A 26464-nucleotide genomic window follows, 5' to 3' on the forward strand; every position below is an offset into this window, starting at 1 on the left:
GAGCCTGGAGAACCAAGTTGTTGATTTGTTTACAGAAATGATGACGAGATAGTCTGGGCTCTCTCTTATTCAGTTCCCAGATCATATTTACTGTTACACGTATCTTTGAGCTCTGTAGACTGGACCCCTTCAAAAGATCTCCTGTTAAAAGCATCTCGGTGCAGAAAACTTCTTCATTGGTATTTTAAATGGAAGCTATTCTTCCATGTGACTTGAGTTAACTCGACATTGTAAACATTAACATGTGATTCTCAGTTGTTGTTTTCTTGCAGATTGGAACCTCTGTCCTGCTCCCTTGTCCTTCTTGTTGAAGATGCCAGCATGTTAAGACAAACTCTCTCATTCATCTTCATATCTTTTCTTTTTTCTAAGATGGCATTGACTCATCCTGTCATCATACACGCTATAATTGACCGCTGACACAGATGCCTTTCTATATATTTGAGCCAATCTATGGATCTCTATCAAATTAAAACATCAGCTTTTTCTTTGTTGTTCCATTTCTTCCTGTTACTAGCTTTTAAACAATGATCATCTATCATGGACAATCCTGTTTATGCAGCTACTGTGTCTTGGTATTTCTCATTCTTCTTTTTCCTGTCTTGGTCTCTTCTTCAAATTGTTCATGTGAAGCACAAGAGAAGGACCAAAACTCTGCTGAGGCACTCAAATTCAAACTTGTAGCAATAGCTTCAATTCTAGTTGCTAGTTCACTAGGAGTTTGTCTCCCATTTTTGGTCAAAGACATATCATGTCTACAACCAGATAAAGAACCTTTTTTCCTCATCAAGTCCTTTGCTGCTGGTGTGATATTGGCCACTGGATTCATTCACATACTTCCTGATGCTTTTGAGAGCTTAGCAAGTCCTTGCCTTAACGACAAACCGTGGCGAGAATTTCCTTTTGCGGGTTTTGTGGCAATGATTTCTGGTATTGGTACTCTGATGATGGAGAGTTTTGCCACTGGATGCCATGAGAGGCTTGAGTTAAGAAAAGCTCAGCCTGTGAATGGTGATGAAGAGATGAGTGACCACAATGAGGCTCATAGTGTTGATGTAGGTCGCTTTCATGGCTCTGCTCTTACATTACCGAGAACAAATTCATCTGACCTTATCCGGAATCACATCATCTCTCAGGTAACACAAGAATTATGCTCCTGTCTTTGTTAGGATAGAATGTGAACCCCACAAGCACAGACAATCAGATTGTCGTAGGATTAACCTTGTTTGTCCTAACTTATACATTAAGGTTTCAGCAAAGATGAAGCGAGAGGTTTAAGCATAACATTTCTATTTATCCATTTACTGTAAAAATATATCCATATGTTTAAATTATAGAAAAAAATGGGCTATCTATGCAGGTTTTGGAGTTGGGGATTGTTGTCCATTCTGTGATCATTGGATTGTCACTTGGTGCTTCTCAAAGCGCCAAGACAATCAAGCCTCTGGTAGCTGCACTTAGTTTCCATCAATTCTTTGAAGGAATAGGACTTGGTGGATGCATTTCTCAGGTATTATTACTTATTTATGATCTATTTTTTCTCCTATTCATCATTGACTTGTGTAACTTCAAAAATCACATACAACCAAACTTTGATTGGATTGCACTTCTGTTACTTTGTTCCCTACCAGTCTTGTCCTTGATTTAATTTGATATAAAATTTTCTAGCGCCAGCCTCACGATCTGAGTTCATGCCACATGCCCACATAAGATGTCTAAAAGACAAGTTTGTACGGTGTCGTTATCGGTTAAAAAATTGTAAGATTTACTATTAACACAACCTAATCCAATTTGTGCAGGCAAAAATGAAGAGACAATCAGTTGTAGTTATGGTTGTGTTTTTCTCCCTCACAACTCCTGCTGGAATTTCTGTTGGCATTGGAATAGCGAAAACCTACGACGACAACAGTCCTGCTGCCCTCATTATTCAAGGACTTCTTAATTCAGCTTCTGCTGGTATCCTGATTTACATGGCACTTGTTGATCTTCTGGCAGCTGACTTCATGAACCCTAAATTACTGACCAACTTCAGGCTCCAAGTTGGGGCAATTTTTACACTTCTTTTGGGTACATGTTGTATGTCCCTTCTAGCAAAACTAAACTAGGACATTAACCACCTCTCTTCTTCTTCTTCTCTATTGCGCATTCTACTTTTTATTTTTTGGAAGTTTGTTGTGACTTGACATAAAGAAGATGAATTATTGAAGAAGAATGTAAGAAAGTACTGTTTTTATCAGCAAATTCAGATTCAGAGACGCCAGATTTGAATTACAAGACCATAGCCAATTGGCTTGACTCCACATACACAAAAACTAAAACCAACTCTTCAAGGTTTTATTCCACATCTAATTAACATAACACAACCAATATGCTTTCTAGGTCTAAGAATTAATGGCAGCAACCCAAGAAGAACAAAGTTGTGTGAGCATTTGGCCTAAAACGGATAATATTGGTTTGTAGTGTTTAGAATGGATTTTCTAACATGATATCAGAGCGAAGACTTGATTCATTTGGACACTACATTTGCTTGTTCATTTGTTGGGTCTGACATAACTCAATCTTAGTTTTAAGACTTTATGCCACATTTGATTAACATAATCTAACCGAAACAAAGGTTCAATCACTCTCACACAACCAACGTGTCAAGTTTCTCTCACACAACCAATGTGTTTTTTCTGAGTCTAAGAACCAATGACGAGGGCTAAGAACAAAGTCATGCGAGCCTTTGGCCCAAAGCGAACAATATTGATTGTAGTGTTTGTGGTGAATTTTGTAACACTGACCGTTAGGATTCCCACATCGTTTGGGTCTTACCAAACCGAGTGATTTATAAAGCCTTTTCCTGAGCCTAGTTTTCTTGAGCCTAGTGAGTTGGGTTTTCACTTGTAGTAGTTGAGCTTGCTCAGTGAGTTGGGATTCGGCCTGTAGTAGCCGACTCTAGAGGAACAAAGTTGTGTGGATCCAATGTATCCACGAAAACCAGATAACTCAAAGAGGACAGTATTGTTAGCATGTATGAAGATGTGGATTTTTGACACTAACCAAACCATGTATGTGAGGTGATCAATCAAGAATGAGAAATCTTTTCAAATACACATCCAATTCGTCAAAAGATGAATGTCTGCCTATGGTAGGACGCATGTTAGGCTCTTGCTATTTGTCCATACAGATTCATATACAAATAAATTACATTATCACGTCCTGTGGAGAGAGCCAAAAGCACTATAGAATAAGAGCATCAACAAATCTACACCGTCCATGACTCCATGAAGGAACTAACTCCATATATACTTAATTCATAAAGGTGTTGACCAAAATGGGTGGAGACAGCATGCATGGTGAGAACCAACAATATTGTTCTGTCTTTTCTTGCATTACCAATTGAGACTAAATAATTAACTCAAAATTCCTGTAGAAGTTAAACTTACATTTCAATGGAACCCATTTGGGATGCATTTGAAATAGGACTAAATCAAATGATTTGACACTTTCTTTATATATAATCTCTACTTGTATAGCTTTGTCAAGCTGAATGTTGCAAAAAAAGGGAATCTTAGTTTGATTAAAGTTTTAATCTTTAACTAGAACCTTTTGGATTAATTCCTAATGTTTTCATTTTAGTTTAATAACCGAACACTTGTCATTACCTAACTAAACTGTAAACTCCTGCTCTGCATGTCGACATTTTTTACCTTCCTTAAACTTCTATACATACACTCATATATATAAGTATGATCATCCAAGCACACCTCAGTACCCGTAGAGCAAGACCTTTAAGCACTTTCTTTAGCTCTCCTATCTTTGAAGCCATGATTAAGCTTAATATCTTGCCTTATCATCTCTGTTTGCTCTGTTTTCCTCTGCTTGTGTCTTCAGATTGTGAGCAAGAAAACAAATTCAATGACAATCACAAAGCCCTCAAGTACAAATTAGCTGCAATTTCATCACTCTTGATAGCAAGTGCAGTTGGGGTTTCTCTCCCAATCCTGGCAAAGAAGTTCAAGACATTACATCCCGAGAACGATATATTCTTCCTGATTAAGGCTTTCGCTGCTGGAGTGATTCTCTCGACTGGGGTTGTTCACATACAACCAGATGCTGTTCATGCCTTCACAAATCCTTGTATTGGTCAATCTCCATGGGGAGACTTCCCTATAAGTGGCTTCATCACGATGGTTTCTGCAATGGCAACAATGATGATTGACGCGTTTGCGACAAGTTATTATAAAAGATTGCATTTTAATGGCAAGGTTAATGGAGATGAGGAGATGGAAGGAGAACATGAGGGCCATGTGCATGTCCACACACATTCCACACATGGTCATGCCCATGGCTCTGCTTTGGTATCAGAGGATTCAGAGTCTGCTGATCATCTAAGACATCGTGTTGTTTCTCAGGTACATTTGTTTTTTATTTTGACTTGGCAATCTCTCTGTTTCTCCATCCCCTGTTTCCCCTGTTTTTTAGGTCTCTCTGTTTTAACTTGGAAATTGTTTTTTGTGCTTAAATCATTAAATGGATGGAATGTGTGTGTGTGTTATAGGTTTTGGAACTGGGAATAGTTATTCATTCAGTAATTATTGGGATCTCCTTGGGTGCTTCTGGCTATGCAAAAACAATCAAAGCCCTTGTAGCAGCATTGACCTTCCATCAATTCTTTGAAGGTATGGGTCTTGGTGGCTGTATTGCTCAGGTACATACATACATTACACTGTCCTATTTATTCATTGTTTTGTTTCTGTCCAAATATGTGAATTTGTTTCCAAAAAATTTTTTTGGGCAGGCAAAATTCAAGTCAAGAGGCATTGCAATAATGGTACTGTTTTTCTCTGTGACAACCCCAATTGGCATAGCCATTGGAATAGGGATATCAAAGACATACAATGAAAATAGTCCAACAGCACTCATTGTGGAGGGGACATTGAACTCTGCTTCTGCAGGGATTTTGATTTACATGGCACTTGTTGATCTGCTGGCAGCTGATTTCATGAACCCTAGAATGCAATCCAATTTGAAGTTGCTTATTGGAGCCTGTATTTCACTTCTTATGGGTTCAGGTTGTATGTCCATTTTAGCTAAATGGGCATAGTTGAGGCTAAACTTCTTTCCACAGAGACCTCAAAAGCATTGCTTAGAATCTCATATCACCAGATTCTATTACAACTTCAAAAGCCTATGAAGGACTTCATTGACATGTTGCTAGAAGAACAAATGCATCTGATTTGGAGTCCAGCAATGGTGGGGAACCATTGTCAGTGACAAATACTTTTGATACAGAGACATTCTGTAAGGATGGTGCGTATGAGAAAGTGGTGTTGGAACCCAATACTTTGTTTGTTTATCATCTTGTGCATTAAAATTAATTTATCCTCCAATTTTATTCAACAAGCTTTAATACTCTGAGATTAAAAGTTTTGTTTAAACTCAATCATTTATTTTATTATCCAAGCGTTGTCAAGACTTGTAGTCTCACATTGAATTGGCATTACCCAATAAATAAAATGGTATATAAGGAAAATGTTATCCTCCTTTCACGTAAGTGATGCGTTTTTTAACTTTTTATGGGTCTAAGTACTTTCGAGACAGTATAGGAGAATAAATCTGTGCGAACAAGATCACTCTGATGTGTTTGCGCTGGTGCGTCCATTAATTAATCATTGATTTTTAACATATCAAAGCCTGTCTGCCTGTGTACACGAGGGTAACACAGAAATTAAACCAACCGCAGAGACTGGATTAGAAATGAATACCAAGCCCATTAGCGTGCATATTTTGAGCCCATTAGGCTAGGCCCGGTCCTAATCCAGAAGCCCAATAGGCAATAGGGCAATGATTCCTGATCAGGCTAGGCCATCCGACGGTTTCTTTCTGCTATCTCGATGCCTCTTAGAGTAGTACAGACTCCGTCCACTTTCTCTCTCACTCTCTCGCTCAAGTCTCATAGACCAAAACCTGTCGTCTCTGATTGACGCTCTTCTCTGTTTGCCTCCTACGTCTCCTCTTTGCTTCCACTCATTCCTATGTAAGTGAAATTTCGTTCTTTGTTTGGTTCGATTTCACTTTCTAACAGCGATGATGGTATTGATCTATATGAGATTTTCTCGTTATCTGGTGACGATGGTGTTCTTATGAAGCCAATATCGCAGTAATTTGTTCTTTTTCTTAGAGTAGTTGTGGATTTTTTTTCCTGTAGCAGGAGGAGGTGATCATGGCAGCAGTAATAAAGAAATTTTTCGTTGCATCAATGCTTATGTGGGTTGCTCCTGTTGCAATATTATACGCTTTTAACCACGATTTGTTTCCTGGTAAGGTTATTCGGCGTTCAATTCTGTTCTTTTTCACTTTTTTTCACATCAATTCTCCTAGAAAGAGATTTTCACATAAATGTGCCCTTAGATTCTGTTTCTCTGTAGTTTTGAGCATCATTGTGTCTGGCTTCTTTTGGTTTCAATATTTTTCCCCCAAATTTCCTCAATAGACCTTGTAATGAATTGCATGACAGATATACCACAGTAGATCATATCACTAATAATCTAATATGTAGTTAGTGGATCCAAAAATTGAAGGGAATCTACCAACTGGTGTTAGCTAGTAGAGTTTGGTTATACGTTGGTTCATGCTTTTGGTGCTGTGAGTGATCCCAGAAAGTAAGAATTTTTTTCTTTCATTTGGAACAGGTGCAGATCAATTGTCACCATATTCTCTAACACTGTTGAGTGGATTCCTTGCTGTCATATCAGTCAACATTGTTATCGCCTTCTACATTTATATGGCAATGAAGGAACCTTCAGATAAACACGAACCTGATCCTGGGTTTCTTGCAGAGGCCAAAGCTAGTGTAAGACAGTCTACGGACAAACCTGATTCCCAAAAGAAGGAAGAGTAAGAATACACAAAACCTCTGCCTTTTTTCCTCTTCATAGAAGAAGGGCATTGAATTGAAATGCTGGGAAATGCTGGGTGGCTATAGGGAATTTGGGATCTTATGGCGCAATATTGTCATAGGTTCAGCCTGCTCTTGATGTCAATGTTTACTTTACAGCTAAGGATTTGGTTTGGAATCATACTCTTGTACCATTTTGTGTACATTATTGTTTTGGCTGTTAAATGAATTGATATTTTTATTGCATACGGTGAGTGTTGGGAAATAAGATATATGCCAGTTCTTCATTTTGAACTTTTTTACTTCAATAATATATGTCTAGTAGACTAGTACTTTTAAGAGAGGTAGTTTCTGATTGCCTCAATCAAAGAGTTGTTTTTGGTTTTTGCATTCTGAGTTGCTAAAACTGCTTCGGGCTTTCACTCTTTGGTTCTGGTTAGGTGATGAACCACAACCATTCGTCTTCTAGGGCTTCAAGTAGTCACTTCAACAGTATTGTCCATTGTTGCAACTGTGAGATTAGTGTGAGATTAGCGCAATGAAGAGGTCTTCGCAGTGATTTTATTCAACTATCATATAGGGGATATCATGTATATCATATTTTTTTTAACAATTTTGGTCATATTTTGGGGACTGAATCTATCAAGAAAATGAGTAGGACTATTTGCACCTTACGAGATAATAACTGCACCCCAAATCATCCTTCTCCTTCTTTGTTTGTCTTCTTCGTTTTGCCATGGCTGATCTTATCAAAACTCCATAACCTACTATGAACCCTGCCTTTCCCTTACCCCCGCCTCCCCTGCACCCCCAAGAACCAGCTGCCTTGAGAGAAGCCTGGACTTCTTCTGCCGATTCTCTCTGTTTTGTGAAAAAGAAGGGTGAGATTAACAAATAAGGAGACAAGTCAAGGTAATGGAGGTAAGATTGACAAATAAGGACACATAAATGTGTATGTATATACCTCGTCGATCACGATGTTTTAAGAAACGATTTGATTTGCTTCGATTTGAGAAACGATTTGATGTACCGAAGACAAAGATGTTTTCGGTGCAAAAATAGATAGGGCAGAAGCCTTGTGGAGGTTGAAGAAGGCCAGAGAAGCTTAGATTGTGTTGATGGTGCCAGCCATGGAGAGTTGGAGATTTAGGGTTTGTGATTGGGGGTGCACTTTATGCTTTTACTCCAAAATATAAAAGGGGGTGATTTACTGTTGAATCTTATGTTGTTAATTTGGGTGTAATAATATTGGGGTTTAGTTAAGTTTTTTTGGGGTGTAAATAATATTAATCCAGGAAAATTTGAAGACACCTAGTCACAGGTGACCTGTTGTCTTAATCTTCCGAGTAAAACCAGCCAACGCAAGGGTTGTTTGCTTAATTTTTCATTTCCCTTTGATTATATCATCCCTGAAAATAAGTGTTTGTCGTTGGATGGGGGATGAAATGTATCAGCCAACTCAGAAATCGCTAGCAGGAGTTTTCATATTATGAATCAAAAGGTTCAACAAAATTTAATTTTGGAAATACGAGGATAAAAGTCAAAATAATAGATATGAGTAAATGGATCTTAATCATCTCACGGATTAATATGTTACTCTTTGATTTAACCACGACTCCTCCCCATTTTGGTCCAAATGGTTATATATTAATTATTAAAAAAGTTTAATTTTCCACGTGGCATTTAGTACATTCGGCCTGATGACATGTCACCCAACTCAGCCCACCAATCACAGCAGCCACTCCTAATTTTCTGTAATAGGAAAAAAGGTAAAGTTGAATATTTATTTAGATTGAAGAGATCACTTGGGTTGCAGAGTACCAGACGGAAACCCTAGTTTAGACCCCCGCGATTTGACTATCGGGGAAAATCGAAGAAGAAGAAGAAGAGGTAGTAGCAGAAGGGAGAAGTTAGCGTGATCTCGAAAGAAGCGAGGGACTGAAAAGATGGGGAAAAAGAAGAAGAGAGCATCTTCGAAGATGTGGTGCTATTACTGCGATCGTGAATTCGACGACGAGAAGATCCTGGTGCAGCACCAGAAGGCGAAGCACTTCAAGTGCCATGTCTGCCACAAGAAGCTTTCTACTGCCAGTGGAATGGCTATCCACGTCCTTCAGGTTCACAAAGAGAACGTCACCAAGTAATCCCTGCTCTCCTAAAACCCTGATATTTGGTGTGCATAATTGTCTATATTTAATTCTACATCGTCTTTTGTGCTTGATTAATGCTTCGTTGGCTTATTGCTATTTGAAGTAAATTGCAAAAGGGGATTGTGTAACTTTAAATATACAAAGATGAGCTCTTTTACGTAGATTATATTGATTGGTGAGTGGTTTTATTGGGAGGTGTATCCTGCATATGTATCTAATTCATATGTGAAAACCATTGGTAAAATTGGTATACACGGGCTGTTAAATCCTATGGACGGTTCAATAGATGATCATTCCATGGGGGTAATTGCACGGTTTAATTAGGAATTTAGTTGACTCTGGAGTTGATTTTATGAAAGTTGAAGGATGAAGAAGTATGAGAATATTTGAAGCCTTTTTTTTACCTTTTCTTTTACTCTTTTTTTTATTGTGCACTGATGGTTATGAATGAGCAGAGTCGTAATATGTAAATTTTGTTAATGTATGGCATCAGAGATGTTGTGCTGTTTGCTTTCAAACTAAAAAAAAGACATGTACTGTTTGTGTCGGCATTATCTGCATTGAGGATCTTTTTGATTGTTATAATTTTTTTTATCAGGGTTCCAAATTCAAAACCTGGCAGAGAATCAACTGATATTGAGATATATGGAATGCAAGGAATTCCTGAACATGTCTTGGCTGCTCACTATGGAGAAGAAGGTGTGTTGGAAATTTATCATGCAATCAGTTAGTTTCTATATTGTCTGTAGAGATTTTTTCAAATGAGAGTATCTAATTCACGAATGCTACAAACCAGATTTTTCGTTACCTTGTAATTTATTTTTTAGTTCTTGTCATGACTCTGATTTTTGAATTTGTCTTGAACTTGAAACCCTTCCAAGAAGAATTGTGTTGTTTGCGATGGAATTTGGTGTACGGTTGATCTTGGGACTTGCTGCATTGGTCAAATTTAATTCATTCTTCCAAGACAAGAAGCTCTTAAAACATAGGGGACAATTTCGTGATCCTTTTCTTATATTTCTGGGATTGGTTCCTTCCTTAATTTACATGTAAAGTAGTTGGTGGACTTGAATTTAATAATACTTGTCTGTGTGTTTGTGTTTGATCTTGCTTGGCCATTTTGTTATACCCTATCACCATTAAGGCAGTTTGCTGGAATTTTTGTCTTGTTCCAAAGATGTTGATTTCTAAAGAATATATGAATGAGCTCATATGTTGCTCAAGTTTTGTTTCAGTTTTTCCCGACTTTCCATGCCTTGCTTTTGATTTCTTATTTCGGTTCTCATACATTGCTGCTAGAGATAACCTAAACTTTGCAAATGTGGGGTTCCCTACCATCCCCATTACTTTTTGGTGTGTGTGCATGGGGTAGTGGAGGCGTGGAGCATGGTCTACTACTTCTTTTTGAACTATTTTTTTTAAAAAAAAAGGCCTTTTAGCCCTGGAATATTAATGGAAAGAACCATCACAATGTAGCTTGCTTGATATGTTCTGTGTACAAACACATTCAAGTGCTCCCCACAAAACTTCGTGTCAATGTTGGGGTGCTTTACTATCCAGTATCCATGCAATATTTGGAGTTTCAAAGGTTATTTCATTGATTTATTATAATCATCCTATTTTATTTTTAGTACTTCTGGAAACAGTCAAGAGAAAGGTTAATGCTTCAGTGATTTTCGTTGATTTCAATTGTACCAATTGTCCTTTTACTGATTTTGAATATCTTTTGATGGTCGCAAATTATAACCCTGTATAGCAAAGGTAAATCATTTAAGTTACAGTCATTTATTTCCTTGCAATTGTTAAATTCTTGCAGAAGAAGGTCCAGCAAAAGCAGCTAAAATGGAGGTTCCAACAACTCAGCTTGTCGGGGGTGTAGTTCCTGGACAATTAGGTGTTGCATATCCCCGTGCACCAAATGTAGGGGCGATACCGCCAGCGTAAGTTTTGTGTCTTATTATGTTCTTTCTCGCACGTGCTGTGTTAGGTGTTTGGGAATAGGAACTCTACCTTGTTTCTTGCATATCCTTTTTGCTATCATGTTTACTCAATTGGACGTTTGGCCTTTACCATGCCATGATGATTGTGATATGACTTTTTTGTTGGTTTAGAAGGGCATGGATTTCACCTTGGACCTAGGGACTCCAATAACGGTCAAACATTAGTTGAAACAAGGAATATTGTTTCTGGGAGGAATTTCATAAATGTATCGACACTGTTGCACATACTTTATTGCTCTAAGGTAACAAAAGATTTATACTAAACAATTAGTTTAAAAAAAGGAAAAAAAAACAGTGAATTGATTTTTGAAAAAAAAAAGTGAATTAAAGTGATTAACTTATTGCATCTTCATTGTGGACTTCAAGGGATATGCGGTTGTCTGTGTTTTGTTTCTGGCATACTGTTAATCTAATTGTCAATAATATCTTGTTATAGATTCTGTCGCATTCTTTTCTGTACAAGGGTTAACCCTTGATCTCCTTTCTTGATAACTTTTTTAAATCATTCACAAGGGCTCATTGCATTTTTGATTGCCTGGTCACAGTTACAACGCTGCAGCACCCATACGTCCTACTGGTTGGCCAGTCCCTCCTCGTCCACAGCCCTGGTTCCCACAACATCCGGCATTTTCAGTTGCCCCCGTGGGATATTCTCAACAGCCATTGTTTCCTGTGCAAAACGTGAGGCCTCCTCTACCTACATCTTTATCACCTTCTCTCCAACCTTCACAAGTAGTAGCCCCACCTGGACTGCCTGTGTCCATGCCATCTGTTCCCGTATCGCAACCCTTATTTCCGGTTGTTAGTAGCAATTTAGCGACGCAAAGTCTACCTTTTCCTGCTTCTTTGGCTTCAACAAATACGTCACCAATTGCTGCAGCGGAAGTTAATTCCTCAACTAATGCATATGCTGGAGCAAACTCCCAAATGACAAGCAGCTTCAATGGCCCAAACATTTCAGGTTTGATTGGACTTTTTAATGACTCTGATGAAGTGATTTTTCCTAATGTATTTTGCTGAAATTTTTTATGGTTGATTACACTAGGGATTTTTAAGACTTTACCTTTAATGGTTTTAAGTATTTGAAATTTACTCTGAAATTTTCCTAAAAAAGTGGTTTAGAATTCTTTGTTAAGTATTTTTGGAGTTGCAGCTGGTGCTGATATATGGTTACATCTGCTGTGGGAGTTCTCTAATCAGAGTAATCCAATCTCACTATATTGCATGCTATGGGATTTTTTTTCTCTCTCGATGATGTGATTTATCGTACAGTAGCCACGATGTCAAAATGTCTGTCTCCACTCAAATATGGTTAAATTTATTCAATGGCTGTGTTTCAGTTTGGCTTTGGAGAGTCATTGTATATCTTGTACTTGTGATGGAGGTTGCTTTGACCTTTCTATTTCACTGAATTTTATGTTATTTGTACTGTATTTTCATTTGTTTTTATTTGGATTGTAGGCCATTTTATGTTATAGCACATGCTCTTAATCCTTTGTTCGTTATTTACTAAGAGGCAATTTGGTCTCTATCATAAAGCAAACTAAACTTCTCTCTGCCTCTATGGACTCAGGGAACTACTAATTAGAGGGGCTATCTATCTATTGGCTGGAAAGTTTGTGGTTGTCATTTGTTAGTTCTCCCTTGCTTAGGTGATTCTTTCCCCTTGTGTTTTTGGGAAATCCGGCTTTGCCTAGGGGGTGGGGGCATTCGACTTTAGTATATGCATATGCGACTAATTGCAGGGGCTATCCCTGTCTTAGTTCTGCCATGTTTTTTTTTTTTTTTTGGAAAGTTCTGCCATGCTTAAGTGCTTCTTTTCCCTTCTGTTTGGTTTTTTTGGGGGGTTTTGGGAATCCAGCAGGGAGGGAGAGGAGTGTGGGTGGGTGGGTTTTTTTTTTGGGGGGGGGGGGGGGGGGGGGGGGGCATTTGCCTTTGATGGGGGTAACTTTGCAGTTACAATCATTCTGCCTAGGGGTGGTTGCAAATCCATAAGTTTGTTGATAATTCATTATTTTTATTTTTTTGTGGTGTGCGTGAACTGTTTTATGAGTGGTTGTTGTAAGTGCAATCTAATTTGACTATATTTACTGTAGGCGGGACAGTGATCAATTCACATTCTTATGCCTCTGGTCCAAACACCAGTGGTCCTTCCATTGGACCTCCCCCTGTAATTGCAAACAAAGCTCCTGCAAACCAGCCAGCTGTGAACGAGGTCTATTTAGTTTGGGACGATGAGGCGATGTCTATGGTATGTAGTGACTTGTGTGTGTTTTAGTAAGTTTTTCCTCAATGTTATTCTGAACTCCGTATTTATTAAATTGTTATCAATTATAATAATTTTGTTGCTTCATTTAGGAGGAAAGAAGGATGTCGTCAGCAAAGTATCAGGTTCATGATGTAACTAGCCAGGTAAGTCATAACTACCTCTTTAAATCTTTGGAGTTGGCTTGCGCATCTGACGAGATGGGTAGGTTTTATGTTTCATGTTTTCAGATACGGTTGTTACCTATTTAAAGAGGTATTTTCTGTATGATTTCCAATTTTTTGCACTATTTCAATAAAATAAAGCAGTTGGTGAAAAATGATGTATGTGTATTAATTGGATAGCGTTTGGCTTCCATTGCTATTGTTGGATGGGCATGATATTTGTTTTTTACTTGGATGCTCTGGTTTGCATGCCATTGCCTCCTACAGTGTAGGACGTCAAAAGACTCAAGTAGGTATATGCATATTTTTATGCTGGTAGTTTAGTTATTACTATTTTGTCAAGCTTGCTGGAAAGGACTCGAGGATTCTTCATCCTAGCATCGTTCTCAGTTAAAAACAATGTGTATGTATCTGCTCCTCTTGAAATCTGGATTTCAATTTTTGTAATTCACTCTCCCTATGCTTAATCTGGAAGCTGGGGGGATAAGTGGAACAAGATGATACCCAACAGAATTTTGCTATTTGTAGCATCCTTGCAATTTATTTTTATGGCCCAACAGTGAACTCAGACTTTTGGCCCAGGTCAGCTTCTTTCGCAAAGTTTGGAATCTCCATTGTAGGATGAAGCTTTAAAATATATGGTATGCCCAAGTGACTGGTGGTTATGGTTCCCATCTGATCATCACTACTGTTTTTGCATGTTTCAGATGAGCTCAGTTGATGCAGCCATAGACAAAAGGATATCAGAAAGCAGGCTTGCTGGTCGAATGGCATTTTAGATCAGCTGGAGTCTCTGCATTGACGTATGTGTACTGCTGGAATCTTTTGGTGGATGGATCCTTCTATGGATAGTGCGGAATTTATTTAAACTGCAGGATTCCTGGTCTCATTCCTACATCGCTTGAGGTCAAAGAAAAAAAAGGGTACTGTATTGGTTGCAAGAAATTGAGTTAGAAGGAAAGCCATTCTTTAATTGTGTAGTAAGAAGTCTTGTGAATGAGCTTAACTTATATTTTTGGTTTCAACTATTTATTTTCGAAAGTTTTGAATTTATATCTAACAGTCACTATGGTAAAAGTTTTGAGATTATATCTAACTAGTTTTGGAATAATGCATTGTCAAATCAAGGTTATTGCATTACAAGTTTTAAATTAACAAATGATCTAGATAGTAGACGGTGAATTTGTCATATGTGGTCATAAGTTGTGTCTAACTTTCATATTATCGCGCACTTAGTCGTGTTAACGAAATCAAGCATGATCTTTATGTTGTCACAAATGTGATATGAACATAAAAATTTTAATAGATCGAATAATGATGAAATGAATATAATTATAAAATAAAGCATTACCGAACGCATTTCGTAGGAAGTTCTTAGTTACCTATCACCACTGCAAAGATATCCAATATGTAAAAATTGTATACTCTACATTCACATAATTTAAAACATCTTTCAACACAGCAATTCCATACATGGAAGAAATACATGAGCAAATCGTTAGCCACCCCTTTAGCACAATTGCAATTTTGTGTTCCAGTGCAACTAAAAGAAGAATGAGTGGAACACCAGTAAACTTAACAGACATATTGAGGAGACACGAACGAATTATAGTATGTCAAATACTAAAGGCTTACATATACAAAGCAAAGTCATCTTCTGAGAACCCAATTTTTTTTTTAAAAAGCAAATGAAATATTGTTGAGAAGTAGTGAATTGCATCCAAGATAGTAAATGAAAATTTTAGAGATGCATGTAACAGCCTCCGGCTTGAGAAAAAGAGCCATTGATATAATGTCACGCTTATGGAGATTAATTTTTGTTGATTTTGGTCCAATAGTGTCGAGTCACTGCCTGTGAATGCAGTGTAGTTGTATCAAACGTCAAACAAATTTGGAACATTTTAATCTCACATAAAAGAAACCATCAGTTCAAATTTATGGTACACCCAACTAAACCATCAATGATAAATCAGCCATAGTCTAAGACACTGAATGTATTCCATCAACAAAACCATCAATGATATGAAGCTTTTAAAGGCTCCTCTGAATCATAAAATAAAAGGATTTTCCAAGAGGTTTACCTCTGGGTATCTGTAATATGTCAATTTGGGAATAGTGACAAAGTACCAGACCCAAGTTCCCTTGAGGTAACCACATGCACTTTAAGTATTGTACTAAATTCATTTTATTTACACTGTTTTTGTCAGATACCTCAAGCCATTTAAATATAATGCAAAATCTTAACTACGTACAGAATAATTTGGCTGGAAAATATAGTTTACTAATTGAATAAGCTAATTAGAATATGTCAAAGAAGTCATATGACCGTAGAGATTGGGATTTGATAAAGTATTGAACAGCAAATAGTGAGAGTCAATAGCACAAATGTCACCTTTGAATTTTGCCTTTGTTAGAAAGAGCCCTTATGCCCCCCTCCAATATTTCAATTGAGCTTTTGTAGAAGAATAGTGCAGGAATCTTAGAAGCATGTCTTTCTCTATACTTTACAAAACCATATCCAACACTCTGGTCATATCTTTGATCTGCATGGGGTTAAAAGTACAGTAAGAGACATAAATAAAACAAACATGAATTTTAAGACTCACCCCTCAGAAAAATAAATTACAGAAGAAAGAGACGGTGATAAAATCACCGTAGAAAATACCAGAGAAATTGCAAATAAACATAATAAAAGGGGAAAGGGGTATGCTGTGATAGGTAGAAATTAGCATCTTCCAATATGTCAGCTAAGATGCAAGAAAGCTTGGAAACAAACATAACCTAGCAACTTTAATGTAAAATACCCCACTTTCAATTAATTGGCAAACTAAATCTTCAACTCAATCATCAAAACAGCAAATGTAAATCTCCCAAATTGAGCAAGTGCCAAACCTTTACTTGATGATAACATCAAGTACATTGACAATCAAAATAAAAGAGCAAATCAAGACTCAGTTTTACAAAGTTTAATGGTGTTTAGAAACACAACAAAGAAAAGAGAAAACAAAAAGGACAACACAACATAATACAAACAACAAAGGTAAACAAAAAGTCATATAGACCTTGGGTGATCTAAGGTTCAACCCCATCCCAAGCTCACCCACAATTTTTTTTAACAATATAAAGATGTGTTTAAGAGGTAATTCTGTACCGAATAGAGCTCCTGCAACACGAACACTTCATGCTGTAGAGATCAGCTCTGATCACCCACCTGTCATCCTATCACCTTTTTCTCCACATTCACCTAAAATTCACACATTTCAGGTGTGTTAATTAATTTAAATCTAATCGTCTTTTCCTTGCAATATATTTTTTTTACAACATTGAGTCTATTTTGACTCACCAAATTGCTTCATAAATTCTTAAGTAGCATTCTGATTCTGTTCATCAGCTTATGTCTCTTCGAAGCATTTTCTTTAGGTGGCCAATGACTGGACTTAACTGAAAAAGAAATTTTAAAACCTCAATGACCTTTTTTCACTTGTCTGGTTTCCAAATTTGTGGTCCATATGTTTCCAACAAATATAATCTCAAATTTCTATAAAAAGGCACCTATATTTCACTGGTCCATAGCTTGGATTCTAAATGACCCACGTTGGTACCATCTATCAATTTGTCATTTACAAAGCAAAAACATGATATGGGATTAGCCTCAATGAATTTAGGTTTCATGCCACTAAAACTCAAATCGCAAACAGATTGTAAAAGTAAAATATAGACAAATAGACGGAATAAAATTAAGAGGGAAAAGGAAATGAAGCAGAAAAAAAGCTCTTTGATCTGCAAAAAATATTCAACACCAGAATCTTCCATCATGTTTTCCCCAATCACAACCATAAACTCAGCAACTACATTCAATGTGTTCAATTGAGTCCAAGTAGGCGCTTGAATTGAACGAAGATTAGAATACAGAGAGGATCATGCTTGACACTGATAAATCATTGAACCAAATAGAACTCAATAATTTAAAAGAGTCTTGCATAAGAAAAATATCTATGCATTGGAAAATCCAAGAAAATAGCCCCTCTAATAAATTTGTTTAACCAAAAAATAGAAAATGACCAACACTTTCCAAAATATTCCTTTGTGAGACTCAAAAGACTGAATCAAAGAGTAGTAATAAAGGATATTAAAAAAGAGAAGTTTACAAAACATCTGGAACTAATTCAGGAAAAACTACAAATGCGTATTGGTGGGGCTAAATAAAATCACTATATGAGCAAAGGCATATGCAATGATTTTATCACGCTTCACGCACGTAAGAAAACACTACCTGAAAATTTTGAATATGAATATAGCATAGGAAAGCATGGAGTCTGAACTTACCCTGAGATTCCCAACACAGATCTTGCTAGGTACCAGGCACCATCAAAAAGCCTAAGAAGTCCCTGCCTGGTGAATTCATACACAAAAATTATTACCCAAGGAAAAATTGCAAAATAATGCTCCGCACATATTAAAGTTCAAGCCATTACTGCTTCCCTTTGAGGGTACACATCCTCTAATAGCTTGACACATTCTTCCAACTGAAGCAGCTCCTACATAGTTAGCAAAAATATAATAAGCTACTGACACTATAAACCACCAAGCAGATAGAAATCAGTGCATCAAATTAATCCCCAGACCTCAGTAATGGTACCATTGCTTTAACCACATAATTAAAGTATGTCATCAATATCAAATGTTTTATACACTCAGAAAACTAAGACTGGAGCATACATTTTCACAGCTAAGCTTGTAAATACAGTTTCAAAGTCTCTAAAAATATCCTGATTTTTGTCTGAAGGACCAAATCCTAGACCAAGCCAAACATCCGCAGCAAATCGAAGACCACTCGACATACCTGATGCGAATCGGCTAGCAAAACCCATAGCTTCGAAACAAAAGGACCCGTTGCAAAATCAAGCTGCTTCATAAAGGATGGAAGTAAAACAAAGAGGTAAGAGGAAAACGAAAATCAGGAAAAATTCGCATTTTAAAATACAACCTCCTGTGGGAATTTGATCGCAAGATGTGAGAATGAAAGAGAAGAGAAACTGAGATAAGAAATCTAAGGTTCTGTGAACCCAGAGGAAATACACGTAGCTACCGCATAGAAGAGAAAATTAATGGGCTAATTTTTGGCTTTCCAAGAACAACTGCCGTGAATCGTGAGAGATGCATGAACGGGCCATACGAAGAGGCGTGCAAGAGAACATACGATGAATGAGGTGAATATGAGAGAGAAGGCACTGGAGGAGCGCGAGAGATGAGAACCGAAGAGGCAAATCAAAGCATTTAAAGTTCGCAGTTACTTTCATTTAATTAAAAGCAAAGAAAATTTCATTTAATCAAAAACAATTTCCAAAGTAGCAACAGTATGTTGCTCATAGAAGCTGACGTGGACAGCTCCAAAACACTTCAGGACTCTGTAATTATATATGTACTAGCGTCATTCCCGCGCGTTGCGGCGGGAGGCGGAGGTTATGAGACGGCCCAATAAAGAAAAGAAGACAAATAGAAACAAAAAAAAACTTCATGGACCGTTGTTTAACCAAGAAATGAAGGTTTTGATGGTACTGAACCCATTTCGAGTGTCACGGTACCGAGCTGCTCCCAATTTTATTTTATCTATACGAAATCGTGATATTGATTGTTCCTTTTTTATTGATATCTTAATTACGAAGGTTACCGTATTAACTGGTCTTCGAGGGAATATCAACTATGTTTTCATTAAACTGTATACATATGTTAGTCTCCTATCTTCCTCTACTTTATTTAAAGAGAGAGCTTAAACAAAAAGCATGAGCTCAGACACCTGACAAAGCCATGCAAAGAAAACACAACAGCCAACCTTGATGAAGATTAAATAATACCAAAACATAGCCATTCGACGCTCCATGCCAGCGAATAGGAGACTAAAATAGCAAAAGATATCTATTCGAGATGCGCATAGCGCTCCATGCCATCAAAGAGGAGAGACCAAGCTGGGGGATTGGCTGTCGGGTATTTCAACATTGTCAACTTCTTCTGTATCTCTTCCATTTGCTTTGCCGCCATTCGATCTACTCAAGCAATCGATCTTACTTTTGATGATCTGATATAAGTATCAGCATGTGATTAGAAAACATAAATTGTTGATAACTCTGCATTAGGCATATAATAATGAATATGCCAAACTTCCCATCTTTTCCCATTCCAATCCCAAATCACTGAAAAATGAAGCTCTTCCAAAAGGCGACGAAAGAATGTTGTGAGAAATTACACAATATGTGTAACAAAAAGTATAGAGGATGGAATTGTTCCAGCAGACCAACATGTGCAAAATGAAATACATGTGAAGGACTGATCAATACACATTCCTTGTGATATTGCAACACTACATAGAAGTTATCACCACATGAGTACACCCCCAAGCAATGGCACTAATGATACCAGAAGCATGAACGTGGAATCAGTGCTTGATGAATAAAGGATACCTGTTGTAGGAATTAATGAAATTCCCCTGCAGGATTATTGGTTAAGAAAGAAAAGAAGGGAAATTCGAACATGAATAGAACAAAAAGTTGAATCCCCTAGAAAGAGTAAGATTTTGAAAAGAATTAAGGGGGAAAAACCACAATATATTCAAACATGGTAAAATAATCTCACCATTGGCTGCAGAAACTATGACAACCACCAAGTCAGATATTAATATTCTTATATGAAAATTAAAGCATTAATCTTGATCGATGAGAATTGAAACCAAACAATGTCAGAACATTGTTAAAAGGTCAAAACCAAAAGCACCAAATATAGTTTCATAACTATGTGTGAACAATATATAATTGTACAATAAGATTTATAATTGACATTTTAAATAGATAAATTAAAGCAAAGCTCACGTGAGTCGTCTGGCACAATCTGAATCTCATGCGTCATTTGGTGTTTCATATAGGGGCTGTTTTCTCTATTCATCTTTCGTAGACATGTAATCCAAAACCATTTGTCAAATCAACAAAACGAATGGTAAACCAAATATATGCACAAAGAAAATAGAAAAATCCAAACAATAGAAATCGAAAGTTCGAAACAGCTCTTACTATGTATTTCCTACGAAAATGAGGCAGTAAAAATGACTCAGAAAACAGCTGACGACATGGGTTTTGCAATGGAGCAAACAATCTAGATTTGATTTCGTTGACCCTTCGTTGATAATGATGACTTCGTAGAAGAACAGAGATCCAAAGAGAGAACCAGAAAATAGAATCCCTAAACCCAAATATCCTGAAACTAACAACTTCTTTTTGTACTAAGCTGTTTTAAGTCGCCGATTGATAAATTACCATACTATAATATCAAACTTGAAGGCTAAATTAATCATATTGTGAGCAGTATATAATCAATTTCTTCCAAATCCAACCTATGATTCTCTATCGGTCCTTGACTAACCCACCTCCGTCCCCCTACAAAAGTTGAGACATAAATTAAGTTAATGAACAAAATGTAAAAAAATACAAAAAGAATAAGAGGAAAAAGTGAAGAAAAGGAGAAATCATTTAAAGTTATTGAATAAACAAATCTTCCCAGTTTACTTTCTCTTTTTCTTTACATGTTCCTCATCAACATTCATTTTAGACCTGGACTTCTCACCATGTTCTTCTTCCTTTTTCACATGGGTTTCGTCATATTATTAAAAGAAGTAAAAGTTGTAATCCAGCCAAAAAGAACACATGCATGATTTGCAAAGATAGCTTTGAATTTCAATAAGTACCAATTTCTTATTCTAAGCTTTCATATTCTTATTGTAATAACTTTTTATGACGCTTATTTCCCTGCATTAGGAGGTTTATGCCAAAAGTTAAATGAAGGTTGAATAATTTTGACAGTAATTTAAACAAATAAAAATGGACTAAATATCAATTTTTAATAATTACTCACAGCATCTAACATCGGTTCACCTCTAGTATCATAAACTCCTGCACGCATCAGCAATAAAGAGAAATAAGAAAGGCTAATTCAAAGGCTGAAACCAATAAGTTAAGGAGAACTGACAGGAAAAACTTTCACATATTAGAATTTAGATAGTGAAAAATGACAATAGAAACAGCAGAAAACAGGTGCCTAAAATGAATGTCAGTATATGTTAATGTTTTTGCTGATTATAATACTAAGTGCTGGATAAAATTTAGATAATATATGTATATGTATGTTGTTTATGTGAACAAACTAATTGAATTTTATAGGATAAACATCTCGTGGAGAATAATTGATTCATGAAAAGCACATCCAAGAGGCAATCTGTCTCCTCCATTGTTAAAAGGACCATTAATTGACAATTATATAAAAAATAAAGATAAGCAACTTATGAAATACCTATAATTAATTAATACTTAATTAAATAGTGATAATACTCAACAACAACAGCCCATTGAAGAAGTCATTTTCGTCTTCATTGTTAGGTACCAGAATAATCTTAATAGTCTCATCGTCAAAAATTTGAAGTCCAATCTTTATTTCCACCAGAGATATAGGCCCATGAAGTCATTATAAAAGGCACCAATGACAACATGAGAATGTGTAAAGAGAACTCTTACAGAATATAAGCTTCTGAACATGATGAGATGCATCTTAACAATAGAGTACGTAAGACACATTGATGTAAGAATTTATACTGACCTCAAGCTTTACCTTTAGTAAATCTGCTTCCTTTGTTTTCTCATGCATCTTATTCTCCGCTGTCAAATGTGCCAGAAGACGGTCAGTAAAAGTATTACTTCTTCACAGGCCCGGGAAGGAAAATTATCGAACCAGGAATTGCACAGACATGAAGGACGAAGAGGGAATTGCAGAAAATTACTCACATTCTTCGGCTTGCAAAAACAGCAGGTTGAATAAAGTGTAAAGAAGGCGATCACAGCACGCATAGTTCCATGTGCCTTGTTAGAAGCTTCAATGCGAGGGGCACAGTTGAGATAGATGCAACGCAAAAGTGCCTTAAAAATGTTATTTTAAACATGATAAATGAGTAAAAAATGAATCCTTATTCAATCTCAGTTGGAATATCAAAACAAAGCAATAAGCATGATGTTGTTTAGAAGGCCTTCTTGCATTGGTATGCCCCAAGATAGGGTCCTCCCAATAAACTACACTAGGTTGCAAGAAGACCAATAAAATTCAACCATTTCTTAGAACTTGACCAAGCAAAAGAATCTACGTTACTACATTCACAGAGAGTTCATTTATTCTTTTTGCTAGCAAATTCAATATTCAAATACATGCGAATATATTCTAGCATCAAGCCTGCTATTTCTGTTGTCAGTTGTCACAGAAGCAGGACAAACATTAAAAAAATATAGACACAAAGGTTCATCTGAAACTAACGATGGCTAAGCAAATATAAATAGGAAACACCAAAGAGAACACGTAGCTTGATCAAATTGGCAACTGTTATATTGAGAAGCAATCGAGGGTTTTTAATATTGACTAAAGACAAATGCATACCTTCATCGTACCTTCCATGTATAAATCTTCAAATGTCGAATTTAAGTCAACAATTACATCACCGCCCTTCGCAGTTCTCTCCAGCTCCTCCCCCAATAACCCCCCACCACAGAACCTATGAAACAGAGAATCCAGTACTTTATTAGCAAACCAGACTGGTAAATATAAGTTTAGGAAAAAGAGAAACTATCTAGTGTCTCACTTTTTTCTGAAATTTTGCATGACCATCTTCCCTTCCTCACCATCTGGAGCTAATATTGGTAGAGACTCTCACCAAGAACTGCAAACGTGACATCATCATGATCCAGAATTGATCAATGATTATGAAAGGAAACCCATATAAAAAAAAACGCCAAATGGAGACAGAGATTGGCCTCTTATTCAACATTTTTATGTACACTATCCCCATAGTTGCAAGACACAACCAAATTAAAAGAATGAAAATTGAAACGGCATATAAACCATTGTGCCTAACCTTCTAACTTGCATATAAGAAGTTTATGGTATATGTGGTGCGTTCCGTTAATAACATTGACCTGAAAATTTTCACCAAATAAGAGAACACATTAGAATTGAGTCCAAAAACCTGTACCAAATCAGCCCAAAAGAAAAGCATAAAAAATACAGATGAACGAATAAAGGGTATCTAAAACAAACGAAATATGCCTTTACTACCAAGTACCAACCTTGAAGGGCCTATTGTCGGTTCTGAAGGCAATGCCGGGAACATATTTTATCCAAACAGGGAATCCCCTGAACAACAGTAGTATTGATCAATGTTTTACCCGTCTTGCTGTATTTGTACACGTGAACGACGACGGTGGAGGAGAAGGGGAGGGCGGAATCGGAGATGGCATGGAAGAGATGAGCTGATCAGAGAAATCGGCTCTGATTCGACGCCCGAGGCAGTCGAAGTACATCTGTTGTTCCATTCCCGCTTTCTTCACTCAAGATCGTCTGCAAATAGATGAACCTACAAAAAAGCAAGACCTAGATGCAAGAAAATCGAAGCAAAGTCATCACCAAAGCTCCTAAACCCACCAACTTACCGATAAACACCCCAACCATCTACGGCAAGCCGAAGAAAGAACTGGAGAACAACCGAAGAAAAAAACAGAACGAAGACTGCTGAAAAGCCAGGAAAAGTAGATACATGAACACACAAGAAAGCAAGACAACCGAAGGAAGATGTGTAAGTGACGATCGCTGGAAAAGGCAGGAAAAGTAGATACTAACCTCAGCTGCCTGATCGTACCAAAGCTATGAACCACGCCAAACACCCAGAGCAAATCCAACCCTCCATTTTGTAGCAAAAGGAACACTCAGCCCGTAGTAAATCGAAGCTCCCGACGTCGACCATACCAAAACGAAGCTCACGCTGTGTGAAACAGAGAGGGAAAACCCAATGGCCCGAGAGAGATTCAGGGGCAGAGAAAGCAAGGGAGAAAGGAAGATGAGGCACAGGACAGTGTAGGAGATTTTTGCAGAAGCAGATCAACAGAAGAAGTGCATGCATCTGTTTATACGGTCAGGATCAAAAGCACCAAAAGCAATCGAATGGCTCAAGTTGAATAAGCTACAAAAACGACGTCGTCCTGCATACAAAGATTCCCAAAATATCACGTCGGTACAGATATGGTGGGCCACTCAACATCGTTTCCCATGAAGCCTTTAGCATCCTCAAAGATCGAACACACGCGTGTGTGCACCAGACGACACAAAAAAACAAAATAAAAACAAGTCAAACGATGTCGTTTCACGGGCCCAAACGTTGAAGAAAAAGAAACCACTCCTGAGAGTAGCAAAAAACCATCCAACTCGCCACAGAATCACTCTAAATCTATGGACTTTATATAATTGTAATTGATTGATTGATAATTGATAATTGATAATTGATAGATAGATAGATGGTCCACTGGAAGCTATTGTGAAAGGTAGGTAACCTATTCAGGATTTTCTAGAATATTCTAACATACAGCCTATAAAGAAGCATTGAGCGTGATATGGAAAATATTCCCAGTTATCTGAAAAGTTAAAACTCAAAAGCGAGGCCGCACTAAAAGAGTAAAACCATGACCAAGTACCATGTCTTCTTTGTCTCTACACCTGCAATCGGAAACCTTGTTCCGATCGTCGAATTCGCGCACCGCCTCGTCCATCGCGACCGTCGAATCTCCGCCACTGTGCTAATCATCACCTTTAGCGAGAGACCAATACTGAACGAGTATGTTCGATCACGCGCAGCCTCTACCAAAGAAATCAAGTTCGTTCATCTCCCTACAGAGGACCCTCTCTCGCCTGATCAGTACCAATCTTCTTTAGCTTACTTGTCCCTGTTTTATGAAAAGCACAAATCCCATGTCAAACATGCCATCACCGAGCAATCAGAGCTGGACGCGGCTACTGACACGGTCCGAATCGCCGGGTTATTCGTCGACATGTTCAGTACATCGATGATCGACGTTGCTAATGAACTCGGCATTCCTTCGTATATTTTCTTTGCATCTCCGGCTAGCTTTTTAGGGCTTATGCTCCACTTGCCGATCTTGGACACGCAACTCGCCACTGAACTCGTTGACTCGGAAACCGAGCTAATCATCCCGAGTTTTGTTAACCCGCTGCCTCATTCGGTGTTGCCGTCGATAGTATTGGAGAGAAAAGATGCGTACTCCTGGTGCTTACGCCATGGACGAAGATACAGAGAGGCCAAGGGTATTATCGTAAATACGCATCGAGAGCTTGAGTCTCACGCGATCAATTCCATTTCGAAGAGCGAGTTACCGCCTATTTATCCAGTTGGGCCGGTGCTTGACTTCGATGGATCGGAGCGGTGGCATCCGGACCGGACCCGGCATGAATGGATTACGGAGTGGCTGGACAATCAGCCGGAGACGTCAGTGGTGTTCTTGTGTTTCGGAAGCATGGGCTGTCTTAGTGAGGCCCAGGTGAAGGAGATTGGGCTCGGGCTCGAGGGGAGTGGGCTTCGGTTCTTGTGGTCAGTCCGTGAGCCACCGAAGGGGAAGTTGGATCTTCCTGGTGAGTATACAAATATGAAAGATGTATTGCCAGAAGGTTTTCTGGATCGGACGGAAGGGATTGGTCTAGTAACCGGATGGGTCCCACAAGCTAGGATCTTGGCTCACCGATCAATCGGAGGGTTTGTATCGCATTGTGGATGGAATTCTATACTGGAGGGCCTATGGTATGGTGTGCCAATTGCTACTTGGCCGTTGTATGCAGAGCAGCAGATGAATGCATTTCAATTAGTGAGAGAATTAGGATTAGCAGTCGAGATAAGAGTGGATTACAGGAAGGGCAGTGACTTGGTGTTGGCGGAGGAGTTGGAGAGAGGTATAAAGCTTCTGATGGACGGTGATGGTGAGATCGGAAGGAAGGTCAAGGAAATGATGGAGAAGAGTAGAATGGCTGTGATGGAAAATGGATCTTCATATGTATCATTAGGATCATTGATTGACAAATTAACTGCAAACAATTGAGAAAAGCTTTCCTGTTGGCTTTTGGAGCACTGAAGCAGAACT

The 26464-nt window shown here is 37.8% G+C and overlaps 6 protein-coding genes and 1 long non-coding RNA gene across 16 annotated transcripts; 5 read left to right on the forward strand and 2 right to left on the reverse strand.

The window, feature by feature from the left end:
- The first annotated feature begins 122 nt into the window (after window positions 1-122).
- Window positions 123-2241, forward strand: LOC120004899 (zinc transporter 5-like). Its single transcript, XM_038854241.1, has 3 exons — window positions 123-1136; window positions 1361-1510; window positions 1800-2241. The coding sequence occupies exons 1-3, from the start codon at window positions 528-530 to the stop codon at window positions 2103-2105; spliced, it is 1065 nt and encodes a 354-aa protein (XP_038710169.1). The 5' UTR covers window positions 123-527; the 3' UTR covers window positions 2106-2241.
- A 1535-nt stretch (window positions 2242-3776) lies between these two features.
- Window positions 3777-5398, forward strand: LOC120004900 (zinc transporter 1-like). The gene is made up of 3 exons (XM_038854242.1): window positions 3777-4397; window positions 4544-4693; window positions 4784-5398. The coding sequence occupies exons 1-3, from the start codon at window positions 3810-3812 to the stop codon at window positions 5087-5089; spliced, it is 1044 nt and encodes a 347-aa protein (XP_038710170.1). The 5' UTR covers window positions 3777-3809; the 3' UTR covers window positions 5090-5398.
- A 444-nt stretch (window positions 5399-5842) lies between these two features.
- On the forward strand, window positions 5843-7177 carry LOC120006349. 2 transcript variants are annotated; one of them, XM_038856365.1, is made up of 3 exons: window positions 5843-6022; window positions 6194-6305; window positions 6678-7177. In XM_038856365.1, exons 2-3 carry the CDS (start codon window positions 6209-6211, stop codon window positions 6884-6886), a joined length of 306 nt encoding a protein of 101 aa, XP_038712293.1. In that variant the 5' UTR covers window positions 5843-6022; window positions 6194-6208; the 3' UTR covers window positions 6887-7177. The 2 variants fall into 2 exon arrangements, with proteins under 2 accessions (XP_038712293.1, XP_038712294.1); XM_038856366.1 differs by having other exon boundaries at window positions 6197-6305.
- Window positions 7178-8665: 1488 nt separating this feature from the next.
- Window positions 8666-14518, forward strand: LOC120006232 (protein SUPPRESSOR OF FRI 4). The gene is made up of 7 exons (XM_038856190.1): window positions 8666-9023; window positions 9632-9732; window positions 10850-10973; window positions 11579-11994; window positions 13130-13284; window positions 13392-13445; window positions 14171-14518. Exons 1-7 carry the CDS (start codon window positions 8830-8832, stop codon window positions 14240-14242), a joined length of 1116 nt encoding a protein of 371 aa, XP_038712118.1. The 5' UTR covers window positions 8666-8829; the 3' UTR covers window positions 14243-14518.
- Window positions 14519-14939: 421 nt separating this feature from the next.
- LOC120006579 lies at window positions 14940-18918 on the reverse strand. Of its 3 annotated transcripts, XR_005470046.1 has the most exons (6): window positions 18307-18918; window positions 17790-18001; window positions 16807-16904; window positions 16615-16707; window positions 15856-16006; window positions 14940-15315 (listed from the first exon to the last, which is right to left on the reverse strand). It is a non-coding gene; the product is annotated as an uncharacterized LOC120006579 (long non-coding RNA). The 3 variants fall into 3 exon arrangements; XR_005470044.1 differs by lacking the exon at window positions 14940-15315 and having other exon boundaries at window positions 15346-16006; XR_005470045.1 differs by lacking the exons at window positions 14940-15315; window positions 16615-16707; window positions 16807-16904 and having other exon boundaries at window positions 15349-16006; window positions 18307-18912.
- A 236-nt stretch (window positions 18919-19154) lies between these two features.
- On the reverse strand, window positions 19155-24409 carry LOC120005204. Of its 7 annotated transcripts, none has more exons than XM_038854709.1 (9): window positions 24162-24409; window positions 23612-24053; window positions 23401-23461; window positions 23128-23205; window positions 22926-23040; window positions 22282-22417; window positions 22113-22159; window positions 20327-20399; window positions 19155-19539 (listed from the first exon to the last, which is right to left on the reverse strand). In XM_038854709.1, the coding sequence occupies exons 4-9, from the start codon at window positions 23151-23153 to the stop codon at window positions 19526-19528; spliced, it is 411 nt and encodes a 136-aa protein (XP_038710637.1). In that variant the 5' UTR covers window positions 23154-23205; window positions 23401-23461; window positions 23612-24053; window positions 24162-24409; the 3' UTR covers window positions 19155-19525. The 7 variants fall into 7 exon arrangements, with proteins under 7 accessions (XP_038710637.1, XP_038710636.1, XP_038710634.1 ...); XM_038854708.1 differs by lacking the exon at window positions 19155-19539 and having other exon boundaries at window positions 19577-20399; window positions 23612-23898; window positions 23975-24050; XM_038854706.1 differs by lacking the exon at window positions 19155-19539 and having other exon boundaries at window positions 19577-20399; window positions 23612-23898; window positions 23975-24053.
- Window positions 24410-24930: 521 nt separating this feature from the next.
- On the forward strand, window positions 24931-26451 carry LOC120005706 (UDP-glycosyltransferase 43-like). Its single transcript, XM_038855496.1, has one exon. It carries the CDS (start codon window positions 24998-25000, stop codon window positions 26420-26422), a length of 1425 nt encoding a protein of 474 aa, XP_038711424.1. The 5' UTR covers window positions 24931-24997; the 3' UTR covers window positions 26423-26451.
- The last annotated feature ends 13 nt before the right edge of the window (window positions 26452-26464 follow it).

The sequence above is a fragment of the Tripterygium wilfordii genome, chromosome 9 (genome assembly GCF_013401445.1).
Source record: "Tripterygium wilfordii isolate XIE 37 chromosome 9, ASM1340144v1, whole genome shotgun sequence".
Classification (NCBI taxonomy): Eukaryota; Viridiplantae; Streptophyta; class Magnoliopsida; order Celastrales; family Celastraceae; genus Tripterygium; species Tripterygium wilfordii.